Here is a 22,070-nt window from a genome sequence, read left to right as displayed (position 1 = left end):
TATCTTCGTTAACTTGCACACTGACAAAGACTAGTAAAGTTGGTATAGTGCTCTTTCAGTTGTCAGTATAGTCCTCTATAAATATCAGTTAGGTCAAAGTGATTTATAGTGTCATTCAGGTATTCTATATCTTTACTGATTTTTTTTTTTTTTTTTTTGCTGGTATCATCAGTTAATTAGGAGTCTTTTTTTTTTTTTTTTTTTTTTTTTAAGATTTGGTTTATTTATTTGACAGAGAAAGACAGTGAGAGAGGAAACACAAGCAGGGGGAGTGAGAGAGGGAGAAGCAGGCTTCCCACTGAGTGGGCAGCCAGCCCGATGGAGGTCTCAGTCCCAGGATCCTGGGATCATAACCTGAGCTGAAGGCAGGCACCTAACGACTGAGCCACCCAGGTCCTCTAATTAGGAATCTTAAAGTCTCTAGTTACAAATGTAGATTTGTCTATTTCTCTTCTTAGTTCTGTTAGCTTTTGCCTTTTATGTATTGAAATTCTATTAAGTTCTTATACATTTATAGTAAATTTACTCTTTTATAATATGAAATATTCCTTGGGGTGCCTGGATGGCTCAGTTGGTTGAGTGCTGGACTCTTGATTTCAACTCAGGTCACGATCTCAGTGTTGTGGGATCGAGCCCCTCATCCTCCATACTGAGACTGCTTGAGATTCTGTCTCTTCCTCTCACTCTGCCCCTCATGCACCGCCCCCTCCCAACTCTCTCTCTCTCAAATAAATATATAAATCTTTTTAAAAAAAATATGGAATATTCCTCTTTATATCTGGTAATCTTCCTGGTCTTGAAGTCTGCTTTTTCTAATAGATCCCCATCAGCTTTTGTACACTCAGTATTTGCATGATATATTTTTTTTCTGTCCTTTTACTTACTCACTTACTTACTTAATTTATGTATTTATTTATTTTCTGTCCTTTTACTTTCAATCTATTTGTGCCATTATAGTTAAAGTGCATTTCTTATGGATGGATAATAATATAGTTGGGTCTGGCTTTTTAATCCAGCCTGATAATCTCTGCCTTTCAGTTGGAGTGTGTAATCCATTTGTATATTTTGTAATTATTGATATGGTTGGGTTTACATTTACGTTTTTGCTGTTTGTTTTCTTTTTGCTCCATCTGTTTTGTTCCTCAACTCTTTCAATGTTGTCTTTTGCATTAAACATTTTTTAGTATTCTGTTTTGATTCCTCATCTGGACTTTTAGCTGTCTGTCTCTCTTTTTTTTTTCCTATAGGAAGTTGCTCTAAGGATTACAGCATGCATTCTTAATCACAGTTACTTAAGTACCACGTAGCATGTGAACATAATAACTGTGCTATTACATAATTCTATTTCCTCCTCTTATTATTGTCATGTATTTTCTGTCTATATGTTAACCCCATAATTTATTGTTCTAATATTTGCCTATTCTAGGTACTTTGTATAAAAGGAATCATACAATATTTGTCCTTTGGTTACTCCACTAGATATAGTGTTTATAAGGAAAATCCATGTTCTAGCATATATCAAAATATCATTTTTATGGCTGAATAATATTGTATTGTATGTGTATATGACATTTGTTTATCCATTCATTTGTTGATGGACATTTGGGCCATTTTCCAGTTTCTGGCTATTGTGAATAATGAACATTGGTTTACAAATAACTGTTCAAGTCTCTGCTTTCATTTCTTTTAGATATATACCTAGGAATGGAATTGCTGGATCATATAGCAGTTCTGTATTTCATCTTTTGAGAAACTGCCAAACTGTTTTCCATACTGGCAAAACTATTTTACATTCCCACCAGCAATACATAAAGATTCCAGGATTTTCTCATCCTAAGACTTGGGGTTTTTTTGTGCTTTTATCTTCAATTTTTTATAGCCATCTGAACCGTCATGAAGTGGTATTGTTTTCATTATTGTTGAGTTTTAATCTCTTGTCAGATTTTTTTTAATCTCTTATCAGATACATGATTTTTAGGTATTTTTCCCATTTTGTAGGTTGTCTTTTTGCTTTCTTGATAGTATCCTTTGACACATAAATGCTCCTAATATTGATGAAATCCATTATTTTTTCTTTTGTTGCCTGTGCTTTTGGTATCATATTCATGAACTTGTTCCAAATCCAGTGTCATAAGGCCTTTCTCCAATGTTTACTTCTAAGAGTTTACTGTTTTTAACTCTTAAATTTAGATATTTGATCCATTTTGAGTTAACTTTTATATGTGTTAAGATTCCAGCTTTATTTTTTTACACGTGAAAATACGTTTTCTGTTGGCTGTGGTCCCAACACCATTTCTCCATTGAATGAACTTGGAATATTTGCTTAAGTGAGACATTGATCATAGCTGTGAAGGTTTATTTGGGGACTTTCTATTATATTCCTTTGGTTTATATATCTGTCCTTATGTCAAGGATGTGTTTTGATTACCATAGCTTTGTAATAAGCTTTGAAACCAGGAAGTGTGAGTCTTCCAAGTTTGTTCTTTTTCAAGATTGTTTTGGCTATTCTGGTTGCCTTTCAATTCCAGATGAATTTGAGGTTCAGTTTTTCTATTTCTGTAAAAATCTGGTTGGGAATTTGGTAGTGATTGCATTGAATCCATGTATCACTTTGGGTAGTCTTATCATCTTAACAATATTAAGTCTTCCAGGCCATGAACAAGGATGTCTTTCCATTTATTTATGTCCTCTTTAATTTCTTTCAGCATTGTTTTATAGTTTTCAGTATATGAATTTCTTACTTCCTTGGTTAGATTTATTCCTAAATGTTTTATTCTTTCTGATGCTGTTATAAATGAAATTGTTTGCTTAGTTTCTCTTTTGGATTATTCACTGCTAATGTATAGAATACAGTTGATTTTGTGTATTCATTTTGTATTCTGCAACTTTGCTGAATTTATAAGATCTAAGAGTTTTTGGTGGATTCTTTAGGGTTTTATAAAAACATTATTTCATTTGAGATAGTTTTACTTCTTCCCCTTCAATTTGGATGTCTTGTAATTGCTTTTCATTGCCTAATTGCTCTGGCTAGGACTTCAAGTACTTTGTTGCATAAGGTGGTGAAAGTGGGTCTCATTGTCTTATTCATGATGTTAGGTGGAAAGCTCTCCCATTTTACCATTGAGTATGATGTTAATCTTGTGTTTTTCAAATATGGCTGTATTAGTTTTCTATGTCTGCTCTAACAAAGATGACAAACTGGATGGCCTGAGACAACAGAAATTTATCATCTCACTGTTCTGGGGTCTCTAAGTCCAAAATCAAGCTGTTGGTAGTGCCCTTCTCTTTCTGAAGGCTCTGGGGAAGAACGTTCATTGTTTTTCTTAGCTTCTGGTGGTTGCTGGCAGTCATTGGCATTCTTTCTTGGACACATTCTTTCTTGGACACACACGCATTCTTTCTGGGTTGGACACATCACTCCGGTTTATGCCTTCATTATGAGTGATATTATCCCTCTGTGTCTCTGTTTTCTCTCTTTGTAAGGATACTAACTTATCATTGGATTAAGACCTATCCTAATCCAATATGATCTCATCTTAATTCACATAAGACTCTATTTCCTAATAAGGTCACATTCTAAGGTCCTGAGGATTAGGACTGATCACATCTTATGTGGGAACACAATTCAATCTATAACAATGGCCTTTATTATGTTGAAGTTTCCATTTCTAGTTTATTGTTTTTATCATGCTGGGTTATTGGATTTTGTCAAGTACTTGGTCTGCATCAATTAAGATGATCTGATCATGTGGGCTTTTTCCTTCGGTATATTAATGTTGTATATTGACTGAGTTTTGTATGTTGAACCATCTTGCATTCCTGGGATAAATTCCATGTGGTAATAATGTATAGTTACAGTCCTTTGAATGTGCTGCTGAATTTAGTTTGCTAGTATTTTGTTGAGTATTTTTTCATCTATATTCAAAAGGGATGTTCTGTAGTTTTCTTTTCTTGTAGTCTCTTGATCAGGTGTCAGTGTCAGTAATGATGGCCTCATAGAATGAGTTAGAAAGTTCCCTCTTCCCTCCTCTTCAATTTTTAGAAGAGTGAGAAGGATTGGTGCTAATTCTTTTCTTTTTTTTTTTTTTTTAAGATTTTATTTATATATATATATAGAGAGAGAGTGCACGAGAGGGGGTAGGGTCAGAGGGAGAAGCAGACTCCCCACTCAGCAGGGAGCCAAATGCGGTACTCCGTCCTGGGACTCCAGGATCATGACCTGAGATGAAAGCAGTTGCTTAACCAACTGAGCCACCGCCCAGGCACCCGTTAATTCTTTAAATGTTTGGTAACTTCTCTAGTGAATCTGTGCGGTCTTGGACTTTTCTTTGTTGGTTTATGGGATTATAGGTCTGACTGTCTATCTGCCTGTTTTTGTAGGCTCCATGCCCAGTGCGGAGCCCAGTTTGGGCCTTGAACTCATGACCCGGAGATCAAGACCTGAGCTAAAATCAAGAGTCAGACGGTTAGGGGCACCTGGACACCTTAGTCAGTTAAGCACCTGATTCTGATTTCAGCTCAGGCCATGATCTCTGGGTCATGAGACTGAGTCCTGTGTCAGGCTCCACAATGGACGTGGAGCCTGTTTAAGATTCTTTCTCTCTCTCTGCTTCTTTTTGAGTCAGTTTTGGTAATTCTGTACTTCTAGGAATTTGTCCATTTCATTTAGGTTATCCAATTTATTGGCATACAGTTTTTTTTTTTTTGTTTTTTTGTTTTTTTTAAGATTTTATTTATTTATTTGACAGACAGAGATCACAAGTAGGCAGAGAGGCAGGCAGAGAGAGAGGAGGAAGCAGGCTCCCCGCTGAGCAGAGAGCCTGATGCGGGGCTCGATCCCAGGACCCTGAGATCATGACCTGAGCCGAAGGCAGCGGCTTTAACCCACTGAGCCACCCAGGCGCCCCTATTGGCATACAGTTTTTTAATAGTATTCTCTTATTTATTTCTGAAAAGTGGGTAGTATTCTCCTTTAAACTTAGAATTTAGTAATTTGAGTCTTTTTATTTTCCTTAGTCTAACTAAAGGTTTTTCAATTTTGTTGATCTTGGTAACTAATTTTTAAGATTATCTGGGTGGCTCAGTCAGTTAGGCATCTGTCTCTGGCTTGGGTTGTGATCCCAGGATCTTGGGATTTAGCCCCACATCTGGTTCCCTGCTCAGTGGGGAGCCTGCTTCTCCCTTTCCCACTCTCCCTATTTGTGCTCTCTCCCTCTCTCTGTCAAATAAATAAATAAGACTTTGTCTGTAAAAATTTTTTTAAAAAATTATTTTTTTAAAAACTAATTTTTAGTTCTGTTGATTTTCCTCTATTTTTCTATTTTCTGTTTCATTTACCTCTCCAATCTTTATTATTTCCTCTTGCTAGCTTTGGGTTTGGTTTGCTTTTCTTTTTCTAGTTTCTAAGGTATACAATTAAATTATTGATGTGAGATTCTTTTTAAAGATTTTATTTATTTGACAGAGAGCACAAGCAGAGCAGCAGAGGGAAAGGGAAAAGCAGGCTCTCCATTGAGCAGGGAGCCCAATGTGGGGCTCTCAATCCCAGGACCCTAGGATCATGACCTGAGCTGAAGGCAGATGCTTAACCAGATGAGCCACCCAGTCGCTCTGAGATTTTTTCTTTTTTTTAAATGTAGGTATTGACAGGGACACCTGTCACCTGGATGGCTCAGTCAGTTAAGCATCCAACTCTTGGTTTTGGCTCAGGTGATGATCTCTGTGTCTTGGCATTGAGCCCCACATCAGGCTCCATGCTCAGTGGAGAGTCTGCTTGGGATTCTCCTCCTCTCCATCTGCCTCTCCCTCCACTTGTGTGTGTGCCTGCTCTCTCTCTTTCTCTCAAATAAATAAAACCTTTAAAAAAAAAAGGTATTGACAGCTGTAAATTTCCTTGGGCACTGCTTTTGCTGTATCCCATAAGTTCTGTATGCTGTGCTTTATTTCTTAATTATCTCAAGGTATTTTCTAATTTCTCATTTCTTCTTTGATCCAGTGACTGTTTAAGAATGTGTTGATTTCCACATATTTGTGGGTTTCCCAGTATACCTGAGAAGAATGAATGTTCTTTGCATCTGAAACAAGTCTCTTATAGAAAGCATATGGGTGGATCATGGGTTGTTTTTAATTTTTTCTTTGTGTGTGTGTGTGTGTGTGTGTTTGTTTTTGTTTTTTTCAGTAGGCTCCACGCGCAGCGTGGAGCCCAATGTGGGGCTTGGACTCACGACCCCAAGATCAAGACCTGAGCCAAGATCAAGAGTCGGACACTTAACCGACCCAGGCACCCTGGGTTGTTTTAAATTTTTAATCCATCTGCAGTGTCTGCCTTTTAGTTGGAGAGTTTAATCAATATACATTTAAAATAATTACTGATTACTGGTAAGGGAAGAACTGACTTCTGGCATTTAGTTATTAGTTTTTTATGTGTCTAATGTGTCTTTTGCACTTAAGTTCTATCATTACTAGATTTTTTTTAGTATTTAATTGATTTTTTTGTAGTGCATATTTTTTCTGATGCCCCACTTCTTTCCTTTTCTCTATTTTTTTTAAGTTTTTCTTAGGAAATACCTTCAAGATTATAATTAATATCTTAACTGCACAACAATCTAATTTCAACTATAACTTATTCAGATTTGCAGCAGTATATAAATACTTTGCTCCTATACATCGTTGTTTCTCCCTCTTTATATTGTTATTGTCACTAATTATTTTCACATTGTATGCCCATTAACGTAGATTAATAATCATTGTTTTATGCATTTGTCCTTTTTTAAAAAAGATTTTATTTATTTATTTGACAGAGTGAGAGAGCATAAGCAACCAGAGCAGCAGAGGAAGAGGGAGAAGCAGGCTCCCCACTGAGCAGGGAGCCCAATGCAGGGCTCGATCCCAGGACCCTGGGATCATGACCTGAGCCAAAGGCAGTTGCTTAACCAACTGAGCCACCTAGGCGCATTTGTTTTTTTTTTTTTTTTTTTTTTTTTTAAGATTTTATTTATTTGACAGAGAGACACATCGAGAGAGGGAACACAAGTAGGGAGAGTGGGAGAGGGAGAAGCAGGGAGCCAATCCCAGGGCAGGGCTCAATCCCAGGACCCTGGGATCATGACCTGAGCCCAAGGCAGACACTTAATGACTGAGCCACCCAGGTGCCCCTGGATTTGTCCTTTACATACATAGAAAAAAAAAAAAGGAGTTATAAACCAAAAGTACAATACTACTTGGCCTTATATTTTCTATGCAGTTAGCTTTACCAGTGTTCTTTATTTCTTCTTGTTATTCTTTGAATAACTCTTTAGTGTTCTTTAATTTCAGTCTGAAAGTCTTTAGCATTTCTTGTTGAGTAGATCTAGTGGTAACAGACTCCCTCAACTTTTGTTTATCTGGGAATATCTTAATTTCTTCACTTTTGAAGGATGGTACTATTTGGATATAGAATTCTTTGTTGACAGTCTTTTTCTTTTAGGACTTTACATATGCCATCCCACTGCCTTCTGGCCTCCATGGTTTTTGATGGGAAGCCAGCTATTAATTTTATTGAGGATCCTTTGTACATGACAAATTTCTTCTCTTTTGCTTCTTTCAAGATTCTCTGTCTTTTGACAATTTGACTATAATGTAAAATACATGTTTCTTGTATCTTTGTGTATAGCTTATAATTATAATTGTTACCATTGGAAAGGTTAGTCAGCTATGAGCTATTCTAGTATTACTGTAACTCATGGTCTTGTTTTGACCCTAATATTTATACTATCGATTTTTCTAGCCCAAAGCCACTGATCTTATTTCCAAGCTAGTGTCTGTGCTGGGCAGTGTTAAGATAGAGAATACACCTGGATCTACAGGGCTGTGGGGCTTACTAGGGGATACTGCCCTATGAAGATTATTGATTAGATATGAAATATAGTACTGACTGGGAAAAAGTGTGGGATTTCAGTGGCCAGAAATTCTATAATGGTCTGTTTTCCTACATGAGATGTTTAATTCCATTTTATTTTCAGGTTTAATAAGTCACTTACTCAGAATGATCTTAATAACTTTTTCTTTCTATCTGATACTTGAGCTGTATGTCTGGTGTGCCTGTGTATGTTTTTTTACACTGCACATTTCAGCTTCTCTGTATTTCTTTAGCTCTCTAGATGAATGATCTGTGAGGCCAGTGTTTGGGGTAGAATGGGGGAAAAGTTACTGATGCTTCTTCGGATTGAATCAACATAAATGGTCAACATCAGGGGATGGTGAAATGATCATACATATAATAGAATGTTATACAGCTATGAAAATAGATTTTCAGAAATTATTTTAAAACTTTAATTTTTGGGTGCCTGGGTGGCTCAGTGGGTTGCGGCCTCTGCCTTAGGCTCAGGTCGTGATCCCAGGGTTCTGGGATCGAGCCCCGCATCGGGCTCTTTGCTCAGCAGGGAGCCTGCTTCTCCCTCTCTCTCTGCCTACCTCTCTGCCTACTTGTGATCTCTTGTCTGTCGAATAAATAAATACAAATCTTAAAAAAAAACTTTAATTTTTAAAAAGGACAAAAGCTATATAAATATTTGTGTTACATTCAGCATAAATTATTGCTGAATTCTGTATGAATTACTGCATACAAAATAAAAGTCCCCATTCCCTGGAGGCAACAGTTATTACTATGTGATTTTTAGGAATTCCTGATGACCTGAGAAATGCTTACGATGTAGCTTCAGGCAAAGGAGACAGCATGTAGAAGTGTGTGAACAAGTGATTTCAGCTGTGGTTATACCCACTGACCAGAAAGGAACACTTAATGAAAATATGCTGCAATGTATGAGGTGATAGAATTAAGAGGATTTGGGAAAAATACAGTTACAAATAGAAAGGAAGAAATAATAGTATGCACATTAATAATATGTATATAATGAAAATGACCTTTTTAAAAACAAAATAATATAAAATTATTCTATAACCATCAAAAAATGATTGCCTATATATGCTGATTTTGAGTAATTTTTAAAGATTTTTTTTTTTTTTTTTAGAGTGAGAGAGCGTGTATGAGTGGGGGGAGGGACAGAGGGAGAGGGAAAATCCTAAGCAGACCCCACACTGAGTGAAACCAGACATGGGGTTCGATCTCATGACCCTGAGATCATGACCTGAGCTGAAACCAAGAGCTGAACGTTCACCCGACTGTACCACCCAAGTGTCCCCTGATTTTGAGTAATTTCTAAGACGTATTAAGCAAAAAAAATAAAAAACATGGTAGGGAAAAATGTATATGGTATACTGTCATCTATGGTTAAAATATATCATGACTAGACTAAGGTATTCAGTAAATGTTTTTGGATGTATAATCTCCCCCACCTTTTTTTTTTTTTTTTTTTTTAAATCTGATTCTCTCTTTCTCTCTCTCTCTCTCTCAAATATAGCTGGGGTTACCATTATCTCCATCTTATAATGGAACTTGAAGCATAGAAAGACTTTATTAAGGGACATAACCAAATTTTAGCATACTCAGGACTAGAATATTAATCTCCTAAATTCCAATTTAGCTCATTTGTAGTATCTAGGCATGATACTGTGCTTGACTTTAGAAACACAGAGGGAGAGATGAGACTCTTTCCCACAAAAGGTTAAAGTACTCTGACAACGTTTGTCAAACACAGTGTGCTTTTGCCAAAATGGCATACTTTTCCCTTTTCTCTGCATCAAACAAAGCAATGATGGATTACTGTATTCCTGTGAACATACTTATTTAAAGGGCAACATACAACACATTTACTCTCACAAAGACTATTAAGTTAAAGATGCAAAAGAATATATATACTATGAGTCTACTCATAGAAGATATAAAACTAGGCAAATGTTAATTTTTTAAAAATTTTGGATGGGGATATAAAGTAAAATCATGAAGAATAACATGGAAATGGATCATCATAAAGGGTAGGGTAGTGTTATTACCAAGGTGAGGGAGGTAGAGTGGAAAGAGGCAGGAAAATATGATCCAGAAAGGGCACACAATTTCTGGGGTTGCTGATAGGGGAAGTTTATTTTATAATAATTTGTTCAACTGTGCATTTGTTTTATGCATTTATTATATCTCACACTAAAAAAATAAACATTAAAAACATGGCTATATGTAGAAACAATATGATTATTTCTATAGATCAGAAGTAGAACAGAAAACCATAATAATAATTATAAATGGAACTTCCAGATCTAGAAATAAGTAGAAACAACTGAGAATTTGACCTCCCTGGTCATTCTTTCTTGGACTTCTTTGCTGATTTCTCCTCTTTGACATTGGTCCTCTTCTTTTTTCTGGTTACTTATTCACTCTCTGATGATCTCAGATAGTCTCATGACTTTACATACCATCTGTATGCCAGTAATTCACAAACTTACATCTCTGCTTCTTCTAGATTAATGCTAGACTCATAAATATCCAACTACCTTTTCAGTAGCTCCACTTGGATGTTTGTTTTTTTTTAAAGATTTTATTTATTTATTTGACAGAGATCACAAGTAGACAGAGAGGCAGGCAGAGAGAGGGAGAGAGAGGGAAGCAGGCTCCCTGCTGAGCAGAGAGCCCGATGCGGGACTCGATCCCAGGACCCTGAGATCATGACCTGAGCCGAAGGCAGCGGCTTAACCCACTGAGCCACCCAGGCGCCCTCTACTTGGATGTTTAATAGGTGTCTCAAATTTAGCATGTCAAAACTGAATTCGTGAACAAAACTGAACTCAAGGCTGTTCCATGCTTTGCCTTCCCTATCTCAGTTGGAGCAATCACATTTGTTGTGCTCAGGTCAAAAGCCTTGAAGCCAACTGAGACACTTTTACATCTTCTATCTAATCCATCAGGAATTCCTGTTTACTTTACATTTAGAATGTAGCCAGAATTCAGCCCCTTCTCACCACATCCGCTACTACTACCTTGTTCGAAGCCCACTATCATTTCTTGCTTTGATTTATCACAGAAACCTAACAGATCTTCTTGCCCTTATCCATGTTCCCCTCCCCCATATCAATTCTCAGTAGAGCAGCTGGTAATACAAGTATCTCCTGCATTTTGCAAGTTCAGGTTACACCACTTGGCTTTTATGAAGGACCTACATTAGTACTTGTTTTTACTAACCAGAAGAAATCTGAAGACTTTTGCTTTTACAAAAAAGAGTGAAAAGTGACAATAGCATCCCGAGCTTGTTTTGCAGTAAGCTTTTAGAGACTGCGCACCTCCCCAAGTGGTGGGAGAGGTGCCGCCTCTCCCTGAGAACTGCTTCAGCCTCCCACCGTCAAGCCACCATAACTTTGAACTGTGTCTGTGTGCATCTGTGTTTTATCTCCATTTACTTTGTGCATCCCTTAGCAAGATGTGTCCTAAGGTGTCAGAAAAAAGCCTAGGAGACGTTATTTTTTGACTCTAGGAACATGAAAGATTTTTCCCATGTAAATTAAGGTAATTGCTTCTTTGCTTTATGCCATTTTGGCTTATGAAAACTTTCATAGGAACTGCGTATTTGGAGAATGCTGGGGAAACCTGTACTTGTAAAACATTAGGTAGGATCACAGTACTCCTTTGTTTAAGGCCTATCTCTGGTTCCATGGTTTACACATAGGAAAAACCAGAGTGCTTTTTATAGTACCCAGTATGATCTGTGCCACTCTTCCTCCTTGACCTCATTTTTTCTGACTCTCCTTTTCACTGTACTCCAACCACACTAGCCACTTTGGTGTTCCTCAAATATACTAGACCTGCTTCCTACCTTTGAGTGTTTGCACTGGCTGCTTCCTTGCCTGAAACATTCCCTACCCACCTCACCTGGCTAACCCCCTCACCTCCTTCAAGTCTTTGCTCAAGTGTTGTTAAGTCTCAGATGGCAACTTGATTTAAAATTGCAACTCGCATTTCAGTCCTTCTTTCCCGCTCTACTGTTCTTTTTTTCCATAACAATTCTTACAGATTCTTAGTAATTCTAACAAACAGTGTGAATGAATTACTTACTTATATGTCTGTTATTTATTGTCTGTATCATCTGTAAGTTCTGAGAGGGCAGAAATATTTATCTAAGCTTGCTTACTTGTGTATCCCAAATGCTGCAAGTAATAACTGGCATATAGTTAGTGTTAACTTATTTGTTGAATGAATTTATACAAGATAATGAACCAAAAACACTTCATCTTGGTAGGGCCCTGGAATCAGCCTCATGGTCTGAACTAGAGTCAAGGGGAGGGTACTAACCCTCCTGTAAAAAAAGGCGAGAAAAAGTGGCTACCGATGCCTGCTGCTTGGGCTTGTATAGAACTGCATTTCTGTTTTCTTGTCATGGCTAGACAAAATGCTGCCCATATCCTTAGTAATATTGGGGATTTTATAGCAGAATATGAGTTCTGAGCTGCTGATGTGAGACTGGGTTCTGGGCATGGAATCCTTGTTTGGGGAGCTGGGTATGGGAGTAGATGGAAACAGCCAAAACCCCTGGGTCAAAGCTGGGAGAGGGCTAACTGTCTGTGTGAGAACTGAGAGCAACACGTGAAATGGCTGAGCAGAGAAGAGCTCTGGAGGATTTAAGGCTTTGGAAGGTGGGGAGAGAAAGGGAGGGATGCAGTGATTAGCAACCAGTACAGGAGATGTGCTGGGAAGGTGACTGTTAAAGGGAGATTAAAGACTTTATCTCCTCTGTTTATAAATATTTACAAGTGTTACAGACCTCCTCTGTTTTTATTTTTGTTTTTTTTTTTCTGTGAAATCTTAGATAAAGTTTGGATTGCTTTGATATAAGGGATTTCCCCCCAGAGAATGGGAAGAGGTTGTGTATCTTGAGTCATAGTTGGCACAGGGTAAGAATAGACTGCGTTTGGGATATTTGGCATCTGGATCACAGGTAATTAGGAGGAAGTGATAGGATTTAGTGATGGATTGGGATAAGGGACAGGAATTTGGCAATGAGATCATTGGTGACCTTGGAAAGAGCAGTCTCTGTGGAATGGTAGGTACAGAAGCCAGAATAGAGTGAGTTGGAATGTGAATGGGAGATGTGGAAAGAAAGACAGCCCATATACACTATTTGTTCAAGAAACTTAATTGACTGGAAGAGAATTTAGGGTTAAGGGATTATTTTTTCAAAGTGGTGTTACTAGGACTTGTTTGTATGCTGATAAGAAGGAATCATTAAGGGGCTGGAGAGGAGGAAGGAGAGAGGGGACGTAGATACAGGGAGATTTATAGTTTCTGTGGTAGCTATAGTGGCATTGTTTATGGGGCAGCTACTGCTTGGGCCATGCTGTAAAACACTAGTGTTAGTAAAGTGTAAATTATTAGTGTTGTCTTTAAAGATACAGGGCCAGAACTTCATAGGTAATTTTTGACCTTGCAAGGGAGCCAAGACTCTCCACTGTAATTTGAGAGTTGTAGAATTTGTAGCTATTTAGATGTTGGCATTCCAATAAGTTCACAGTACTATTTGAGATATGTATGATATAACCTCAACCACACGGATCAGCATAAGGTTCTTATCTCCTCCATGAAGCCTCTGTATAGAGGTAAATAACTAATTCACCCTTACTTGATTGCGTCTATCAGGACATGAAACAACCTTATTGGGGTTCAGAAATCAGTTTCACCTCTGTGTTCTAAAACCTGCAGGGCAGGCTTCATGTTTTATTAATCTCTTTATCACTAGATTGTACTTTCTGTACAGTGGCTTCTCAGTAATCATTTGTTGTCATTAATCAATGCTAGATAGTTTTGAGGAATTATCCCATAAGCACCAAAACTTTTAAAATTGTAAACATTCAGGATAGCAATTCTCTAGAACTTTATGCATCATTCTTGACTTTCTAATATAAATTGAACAAAGTTTAACCCTCTGAAGATTTTGGGGAATTAGGGTTCAGATGCTAAAGTCTTCAAATAACCTCAGAACTCCTCAAAACGTGTAGGAGTACTTATCCTGATGTTGAATGGCTCAGCCTACTGGGCATTTGTTTTGTGAAGTTTTAGTTTTTCACTTTATTCTCCATCTGATTTTAACTGCTATTCTTCTCCCTTTCATTTTCTGCTGCTTCTTTGTTTTCATTTTAAAGATCTTTTTTATTTTTAAATAATCTACACCCAACATTCGGCTTGCCTTACAACCCCAAGATCAAGAGTCCCATGCTTTACTGACTGAGCCAGACAGACGCTTTTCTGCTTCTAACCAGATTAATCTATTGATGAATCTGTTTGGAAAACTATGCATTTTAGAATTGATAGAGTAAGTAGACTCTATAGGACTCTTCTGGGAATAAGGCTATGCACACTGATGTATGAACTCCTCCATTCTATTCATTCATTCCCTTAACACCTGTTCGGGGTCAGCACTATAACAATATGTGCAAAGGCATAGTTTTATCCTTGTCTTCAAAGAGTTCAGGATTAATCTCTCTTAGCAACTCAGGCCTTTTTGTGGTGATTCTCAGCTATATTTCAAGTAATAGTGTGGTGTTGTTTTTTTAAAGATTTTATTTGGTTATCTGACAGGCAGAGATCACAAGTAGGCAGAAAGACAGGCAGAGAGAGAGGAGGAAGCAGTCTCCCCCCTCAGCTGAGAGCCCGATTCGGGGCTTGATTCCAGGACCCTGGGACCATGACCCGAGCCGAAGCCAGAGGCTTTAACCCACTGAGCCACCCAGGCGCCCCAGATTTTTTTCTTTTATTTTAAGATTTGAGTGATGTATTTTGCATATAAGTAGTAAAGGTAGGAGTTAACTAGGAGTTGCTTTAGCCATCTAAATTCGGTTTTATATGGAATTGCAACTGGAATTATAAGATTTGTTTTAAGACCAAAGTTACCAATAAATAAATAAATAAAGTGTATGTCTTTCCTTTTTCTCTTCTTTAGGAGATACAGATGAAGAGGACTGCAATTGAAGCTTTTAATGAAACAATTAAAATATTTGAAGAGCAATGTCACACACAAGAACAACATAGCAAAGAATATATTGAGCGATTTCGCAGAGAGGGGAATGAAAAGGAAATTGAACGGTAAATCTACCTAACCCTTCCAACTGCATCAGTGAGATGAGACTTCTTTTCTTACCCCAGTAGTCTCTTTTGTGTTTGCTTTTACCCCCTTAAATGTCATATGGAACTATTTGCTGTTCTAATGGCACCAAACTGAATCTTCTCTTCTCTGTGTTCCTTCTGTGTCCTTCCAAATTTTTAACTGCTGCTCATCCTTTAGGATTCAACTTACACGTCTTTTCTTTCTTTCATTCTTTTTTTTTTTTTTTTTTACACATTTCTTTTCTAAGAAAAATTTCCCTGATTCCCTAGACTGGTTGAGAAGCTTTTTATCCCTACCCTGACAGTATCTGGTCCTGATTCCTCCTGTAACATTTACTAAAGATCACAACCACTGAACTGCAAGCTTGTTAGTGGAATAAGGATGGTGGCTTATTTTCCCTGATAGCTCTAGCACCTGTTGTGGTCCCTGAGAGTACATGGTGATGCTCACTGAATTTTTATTGAACTGAAAATCAACAGCAGCACTCTAAGAATAAATTGAAGGCTGAACAAAACTGTGGGCAGGAAGACCAGCTTGACTGTTGCTGGTGACTGCAGTGTTTGTGGTGATCAGGTTAAATGATGGTGAGGGCCTGAACCAGAGCAATGGCAGGAAAGGAGGGGGAGAATTAATGGAAATGCTGAGGACTCAATACCTGACCAAATATGATAGGTGTGGGACAAGTCAAGGATTATTCCTACATTTGCGATAAGAATGAATAAGGAATGGTGTTATTCACCAAAATAGGAAGTGCATGAGGAAAGTTCAGGGTTGGAATCAATGAGTTTGAGGTTTCTGTGAGAACCCAGATGGAGTTGTCTGAGAGGCAGACAGCTGGTTATTTGGTTTTGGAACTCACGGTACGGAAAGGATTTGGGAGGCATAAGTGTGTAGGTGATAGTAGGTGCTAAGAAGATTACCCAGAGAGAGTGAGCAGTATGAGAAGTATTGGGGTCTGGCAACTAAAAGGATATTGGAAGTCTTTATCATAGCAAATTTAGTGGAATGTTGGGAGACTGAGCCAGAAAACAGTGGGCTGAGGAATGAAAAAGTGGATAATAAATAAAAATGAATCATCTGCAAGGGAAAAGCAAAACTGTTCACTGGCACCAAAGTGTCAGTGAACTTCTGTGTGTATAAGAATAGGGTTATAAGGGCTGTTGAGGCAGGATAGCTTAATGGTTAAAACCATGGGCTTGAATTCTGTATTTATCATTTACTATCTGTGTGATCTTGGGTAAGTTACTTAACTCTCTCAGCCTGTTTCCTCCTCTATAAACTATAGATAATATCTTTTTGAAATGCTGTGAGAATCAGGTGATAGACACACACATGCATATTTATGGTACAGAAAGGCATGTGTGTGTATGTATATATGTATCTTGGCATATGATATCAATAAATAGCCATTATTATTATTATTAACAATGAAGGGATAGAAAAGAACTTGTAGTTTTATTGCAAAGGGAGGTAAAGTAAGCTGATGATGCAGTTTTTTTTTTTTTTTAAGATTTATTTATTTATTTATTTGACAGAGAGATCACAAGTAGGCAGAGAGGCAGGCAGAGAGAGGAGGAAGCAGACTCCCTGCTGAGCAGAGAGCCTGATGTGGGGCTCGATCCCAGGACCCTGAGATCATGACCCGAGCCGAAGGCAGCGGCTTAATCCACTGAGCCACCCAGGCGCCCCGATGAAGTTTTAATAGTAATACAAAACCACATATTTCTGAGTGACGAATGAATGACGCAGACAGTTATTGCCTTCAGAGCACAGCAAAACTTTGCTGGAAAAGCTTATCGCCATTATCTGCTGAGTGCTTGCCAAGATATACCAGGCACTATTTGGTCCTTTTTACATGTATTACCACATTTTTTTTTTAAGATTTTATTTATTTATTTGACAGACTGGGATCACAAGTAGGCAGAGCAGTAGGCAGAGAGAGAGAGAGGGGGAAGTAGGCTCCCTGCTGATCAGAGAGCCCGACATGGGGCTCGATCCCAGGACCCTGGGACCATGATCTGAGCTGAAGGCAGAGGCTTTAACCCACTGAGCCGCCCAGGCACCCCACATGTATTACATTTAAGTCACATAATAATTTAGTGAAGTAGGTACTATTGTAGCCATGCATTTTAAACAGATAAGGAAATGAAGGCACAAAAAAGCCAAATAACTTGCCCAGGCCATGTAGTAGGTGGCAGAGATTCAGGTCAGGTAGGCTGACTGCAAAGCTGTTGCTCTTAACTGTTAGGTTGTGCTACCTCTTGAAGATCATACATACAGCTTTACTTGTTCAGTCATGACTGAATCCAGGGTCCAAACAGGGTCATCAGGATTTTCTCTCATACTCTATCTTTTGCCTTAGTTTTTCCTCTGTGCTGGCTTCATCCTCAGGAAGGCTTTCCCTATGAAGTGGCAGGATAGCTGCTGGGAGTCCTAGAATCACATATTTTTGATTTAGCAATCTCAGTGGGAAGAGAGAATCTCTGTTGGCAATAGTTCTAGCAAACAAGAATTGACTCTTACTGGGTCAGTTAGGGTATTATTCCCATTCCTGAACCAGTCACTGGCCTGAGGGTAGCTGTAGGATGTAATGGAAAACTCTCTCTTTTTTTCTTTAAGATTTTATTTATTTATTTGACAGGCAGAGATTATAAGCAGGCAGAGAGGCAGGCAGAGAGAGGGGAGGGAAGCAGGCTCCCTGCTGAGCAGAGAGCTCAAGGCGGGTGCGGGGGGCACTCGGGGCTCCATCCCAGGACCCTGGGATCATGACCTGAGCCAAAGGCAGAGGCTTTAACCCACTGAGCCACCCAGGCGCCCCTTGTAATGAAGAACTCTTAATGGCTGGGCTGGGTTGTGTGAATATTCACATGTGGCTGAGATGGGGGCAGGGATTCCTTACCTAAAGGGAACACCAAAGTGCCATTTCCAAAAGAGTGAGAATAGATACGGGCTAGGCAAGAACAATAGATGTCTACCACACTTAAGATATTAGGACTAGGCTCACATTATAGAATGTTTCTGCTCAGTTCCTGTTTTAGCCTTAATATGTCAATATTTTCACAGAATTATGATGAATTATGACAAATTGAAATCACGTCTCGGTGAGATTCATGATAGCAAAATGCGTCTAGAGCAGGATTTGAAGAAACAAGCTTTGGACAACCGGGAAATAGATAAAAAAATGAACAGTATCAAACCTGACCTAATCCAGCTGCGCAAGATCCGAGATCAGCACCTTGTGTGAGTAGTCTGGGCCTGTATGGGAGGAAATACCAGCACCAGATGACTGCTGGCACTAGACACGTTAGAGGCAGAAGAAGCGATTTTAATTGGGAGCTGGCCAGTGAGATTGTAAGAAATTAGGAAAGCAATCCTGGTAGTACTTGGTGGTACCAGAGTTTACCTAAAGTCAACATGTGGGGCAAACCAGAATGTAGCATTCTAGATTCTAATCCATACAAATGGGAAATCTCAGAGGGAGGGTATGGCATGAGCAGTGTGGTGTAGCTTAAAAAGGACAGGTTACTCAAAATGGATAAAGGACCTCAATGTGAGAAAGGAATCCATCAAAATCCTTGAGAACACAGGCAGCAACCTCTTCGACCTCAGCTGCAGCAACTTCTTCCTAGAAACATCGCCAAAGGCAAGGGAAGCAAGGGCAAAAATGAGCTATTGCAGTTTCATCAAGATCAAAAGCTTTTGCACAGCAAAAGAAACAGTTAACAAAACCGAAAGACAACTGACAGAATGGAAGAAGATATTTGCAAAGGACATATCAGATAAAGGGCTAGTATCCAAAATCTATAGAACTTAGTAAATTCAACACCCATAGAACAAATAATCCAATCAAGAAATGGGCAGAGGACATGAACAGACATTTCTGCAAAGAAGACATCCACATGGCCAACAGAGACATGAAAAAGTGCTCCACATCACTTGGCATCAGGGAAATACAAATCAAAACCACAATGAGATACCACCTCACACCAGTCAGAATGGCTAAAATTAACAAGTCAGGAAATGACCGATGCTGGCGAGGATGGGGAGAAAGGGGAACCCTCCTACACTGTTGGTGGGAATGCAAGCTGGTGCAACCACTCTGGAAGACAGCATGGAGGTTCCTCAAAAAGTTGAAAATAGAGCTACCCTATGACCCAGCAATTGCACTACTGGGTTTTTACCCTAAAGATACAAACATAGTGATCCAGACGGGCACATGCACCTGAATGTTTATAGCAGCAATGTCCACAATAGCCTAACTATGGAAAGAACTTATATGTCCATCAACGGATGAATGGATAAAGAAGATATGGTATATATATACAATGGAATACTATGCAGCCATCAAAAGAAATGAAATCTTGCCATATACAACGACGTGGATGGAACTAGAGGGTATTATGCTTAGTGAAATAAGTCAGTCAGAGAAAGACAACTATCATATAATCTCCCTGATATGAGGAAGTGGAGATGCAACGTAGGGGGGTTGGGGGGCAGGAAAAGAATAAATGAAACAAGATGGGATCGGGAGGGAGACAAACCATAAGAGACTCTTAATCTTGCAGAACAAACTGAGTTATAGACATTGGAGGGGGGGCGGTTGGTTGCTGTGGTGAGTGCTGTGAAGTGTGTAAACCTGGTGATTCACAGACTTGTACCCCTGGGGCTAAAAATACATTATATGTTTATTTAAAAAAAAAAAAAAAAGGGCAGGTTAGTGTTTGCCTAAATACAAAAACCAGAATCTTTGACTATGTAGTAGAACCACAGAAATAGAAATTACTCCTCATGAGTACAGACAACAACACTAATAGTGGGGGCTTACAAATAAGTATACAAGACAGTCTCTCTCTCTTTTGTAAAATCATTTTTAAAATTTATTTTCAGCATAACAGTATTCATTGTTTTTGTACCACACCCAGTGCTCCATGCAATCCGTGCCCTAATACCCACCACCTGGTTCCCCCACAAGACAGTCTCTTAAAGGGTTTTTATAGTTAAGAAATGAAATTCTGTATTCAAGTAATAGGTATATGTGCCACCAATAGCAGGCATGCAAGATAATTTGAGGAGTGAAACTCAACTCTTTAATATTATAGAAAACTGTATGATTTAGCTAGCTATAGGGATATTACTCAAATATAGATTAAAAGATATATTTTCAGAACAAGATGTTAGATTTTTAGGACAAATGATTGTCTTCTAGAAGGAGAGAATCCATGAGAAAGGAAAATATAAGGTTTTGTTCTAGGTAATGAATAGACTGCTACAAAATATGTTTATAGGTGACTTTTATGCATGTAACACAACTTGATTCAAACTCGTGGTAGAAGACAAAGTAAAGACCTCTGACTGGGTTTTCCATTGCCTTCAAGGTTTCTTTGTATGAGAAAGAGAGAGGGGAGAAAATAAAAGCTTAGAGGTGGGAACAGTGGCTACTGAGCTTCAGTAGAGTAAAATCTAAGGTGATAAGTTTTGAGGGCAAACAATTAGAACTATGCTGTGCTGAGTAGTTTTTAGTAACTCCTCTCTAGAGATCATTTCCGTTTGCTATTGTGGAAAAAAAAAATGAAGCAAGTACACATAGCATACAGAAGAGCTTTGGAAACAAGGCAAGGAGGTACCTTGTCTAAAATCAGGGGAGTCTGCTCTTGGGAAGCTTATGTGATTCTGGTCACGTAATGAAGCTGAAGAAAGGTCCAAGAAGAAGACTTATGCCATGGACCAAAGGAATGACTGGAAGTCCTTGTTTGCTCTGGAAATTGATGAGATTATTAAAAAAATACACCATCCCAAGAGGCATGAATAAGTATGGCAAACTAGACCTTGAATGTTCCTTTAATGAGTTACATAAACTATGTATAGAAGAGTTTAGATAACATCATGGGTGACAAATCATGATCTGCTAGTAAAGATAATTAGGGTGTTTAGGGAGATATTTACAGATTATCTACTATATGCTGGTACCACTTTCAGCATTGGGAATAACCATGAACAATAGGACAGACCCCTTTCTTTAAAGCAGCTTACATTTTAGTGGGGGAGACTAACATAAGTGAAAATATAAAATAATGAATTTCAGGCAAGTGCTATGAAGATGATAAAATAAGGTAAAATATAGAGAAGAGTGACAAGGGGACTGTCTTAGTTGGGATAATCAGGGCAGTCCTCCCTGATGAGGAGAGGATGTTTATGATGAGACCTAAATGATCAGGAGCCTGGTTGGAGGATGGGGATGCATGAAAGAGTTTTCGTACTCACTCAGATTTTTACATCAGTGGCTGTTTAGTGGAACTAAATTTAATGGTGTGTTGTTTTACATCTAAAGTTTTGGTATATTTTAAAATACTATGATTTGCCTAGTGATGAGGCACATTTATATTAATTACTCAGATTGCCATCATGAATTTCTTGTGGCTTGCTTTGGTACAAGAATAGACCTTGAAATTGTTTTAGAATGTTTTAACTCCGTGTAGTGGGCCACACAGGAATTGAGTCTTCTAGCTTAGTGGAGATTGCAAATGTGACACCATGCTCACATTAACTCATGATTTCAGAAACAGATGTCCCCATGTGTTTGAGTGCGAGTATATGTGTGTTTATGGTTGTACAACCTTCTAGAAAAGGAAAATGAAAAATGAGAGAAGTGCCTAAACTGAGGTAACTCCTCTGCTTTTTTGCAGAAAGTTGGGGGAAAGTTAAGGGGAAACTAGTTTAAGGAAATCTCTGGCCACTTTGAGTGGGAGTGGGTTAAAATAAGAGGTTCTTGGACTCTGGAAATTTGGTTAGCTTCACGTGTCCACTTAGGTAGAGTTTGCACAGATACTGACACTGGTGTCTTCCTTCTGGCAGGTGGCTCAATCACAAAGGAGTGAGGCAGAAGCGCCTCAATGCCTGGCTGGGAATCAAGAATGAGGATGCTGATGAGTAAGTTCTCTACCTTTCTATCAGAGGGTTTTGTTCCCAATCTAAGCCTTCTTTATACATGCTAAGATGTTGGCTCTCATTTTCACTTGAGGACATTGAATCAAGAACTTTGTACTTCTTTTAAAT

At 38.5% G+C, this 22,070-nt stretch overlaps 1 protein-coding gene across 2 annotated transcripts in view; it reads left to right on the top strand.

Moving 5' to 3' along the window:
• Positions 1–22,070, top strand: part of PIK3R3 (phosphoinositide-3-kinase regulatory subunit 3) — a 134,881-nt gene that overhangs the window by 101,020 nt on the left and 11,791 nt on the right. For both annotated transcript variants that reach the window (XM_032877662.1, XM_032877661.1), the window contains exons 6-8: positions 14,853–14,995; positions 18,081–18,257; positions 21,870–21,944. In XM_032877662.1, coding sequence (XP_032733553.1) covers positions 14,853–14,995; positions 18,081–18,257; positions 21,870–21,944 — 395 coding nt within the window. The remainder of the gene's footprint in view (positions 1–14,852; positions 14,996–18,080; positions 18,258–21,869; positions 21,945–22,070) is intronic.

This window comes from Lontra canadensis, unplaced genomic scaffold (genome assembly GCF_010015895.1).
Source record: "Lontra canadensis isolate GAN:19392208 unplaced genomic scaffold, GSC_riverotter_1.0 scaffold60, whole genome shotgun sequence".
Lineage (NCBI taxonomy): Eukaryota > Metazoa > Chordata > Mammalia > Carnivora > Mustelidae > Lontra > Lontra canadensis.
The sequence above is the reverse complement of the archived record's forward strand: the minus strand, read 5'-3'. Positions and strand labels throughout refer to the sequence as shown.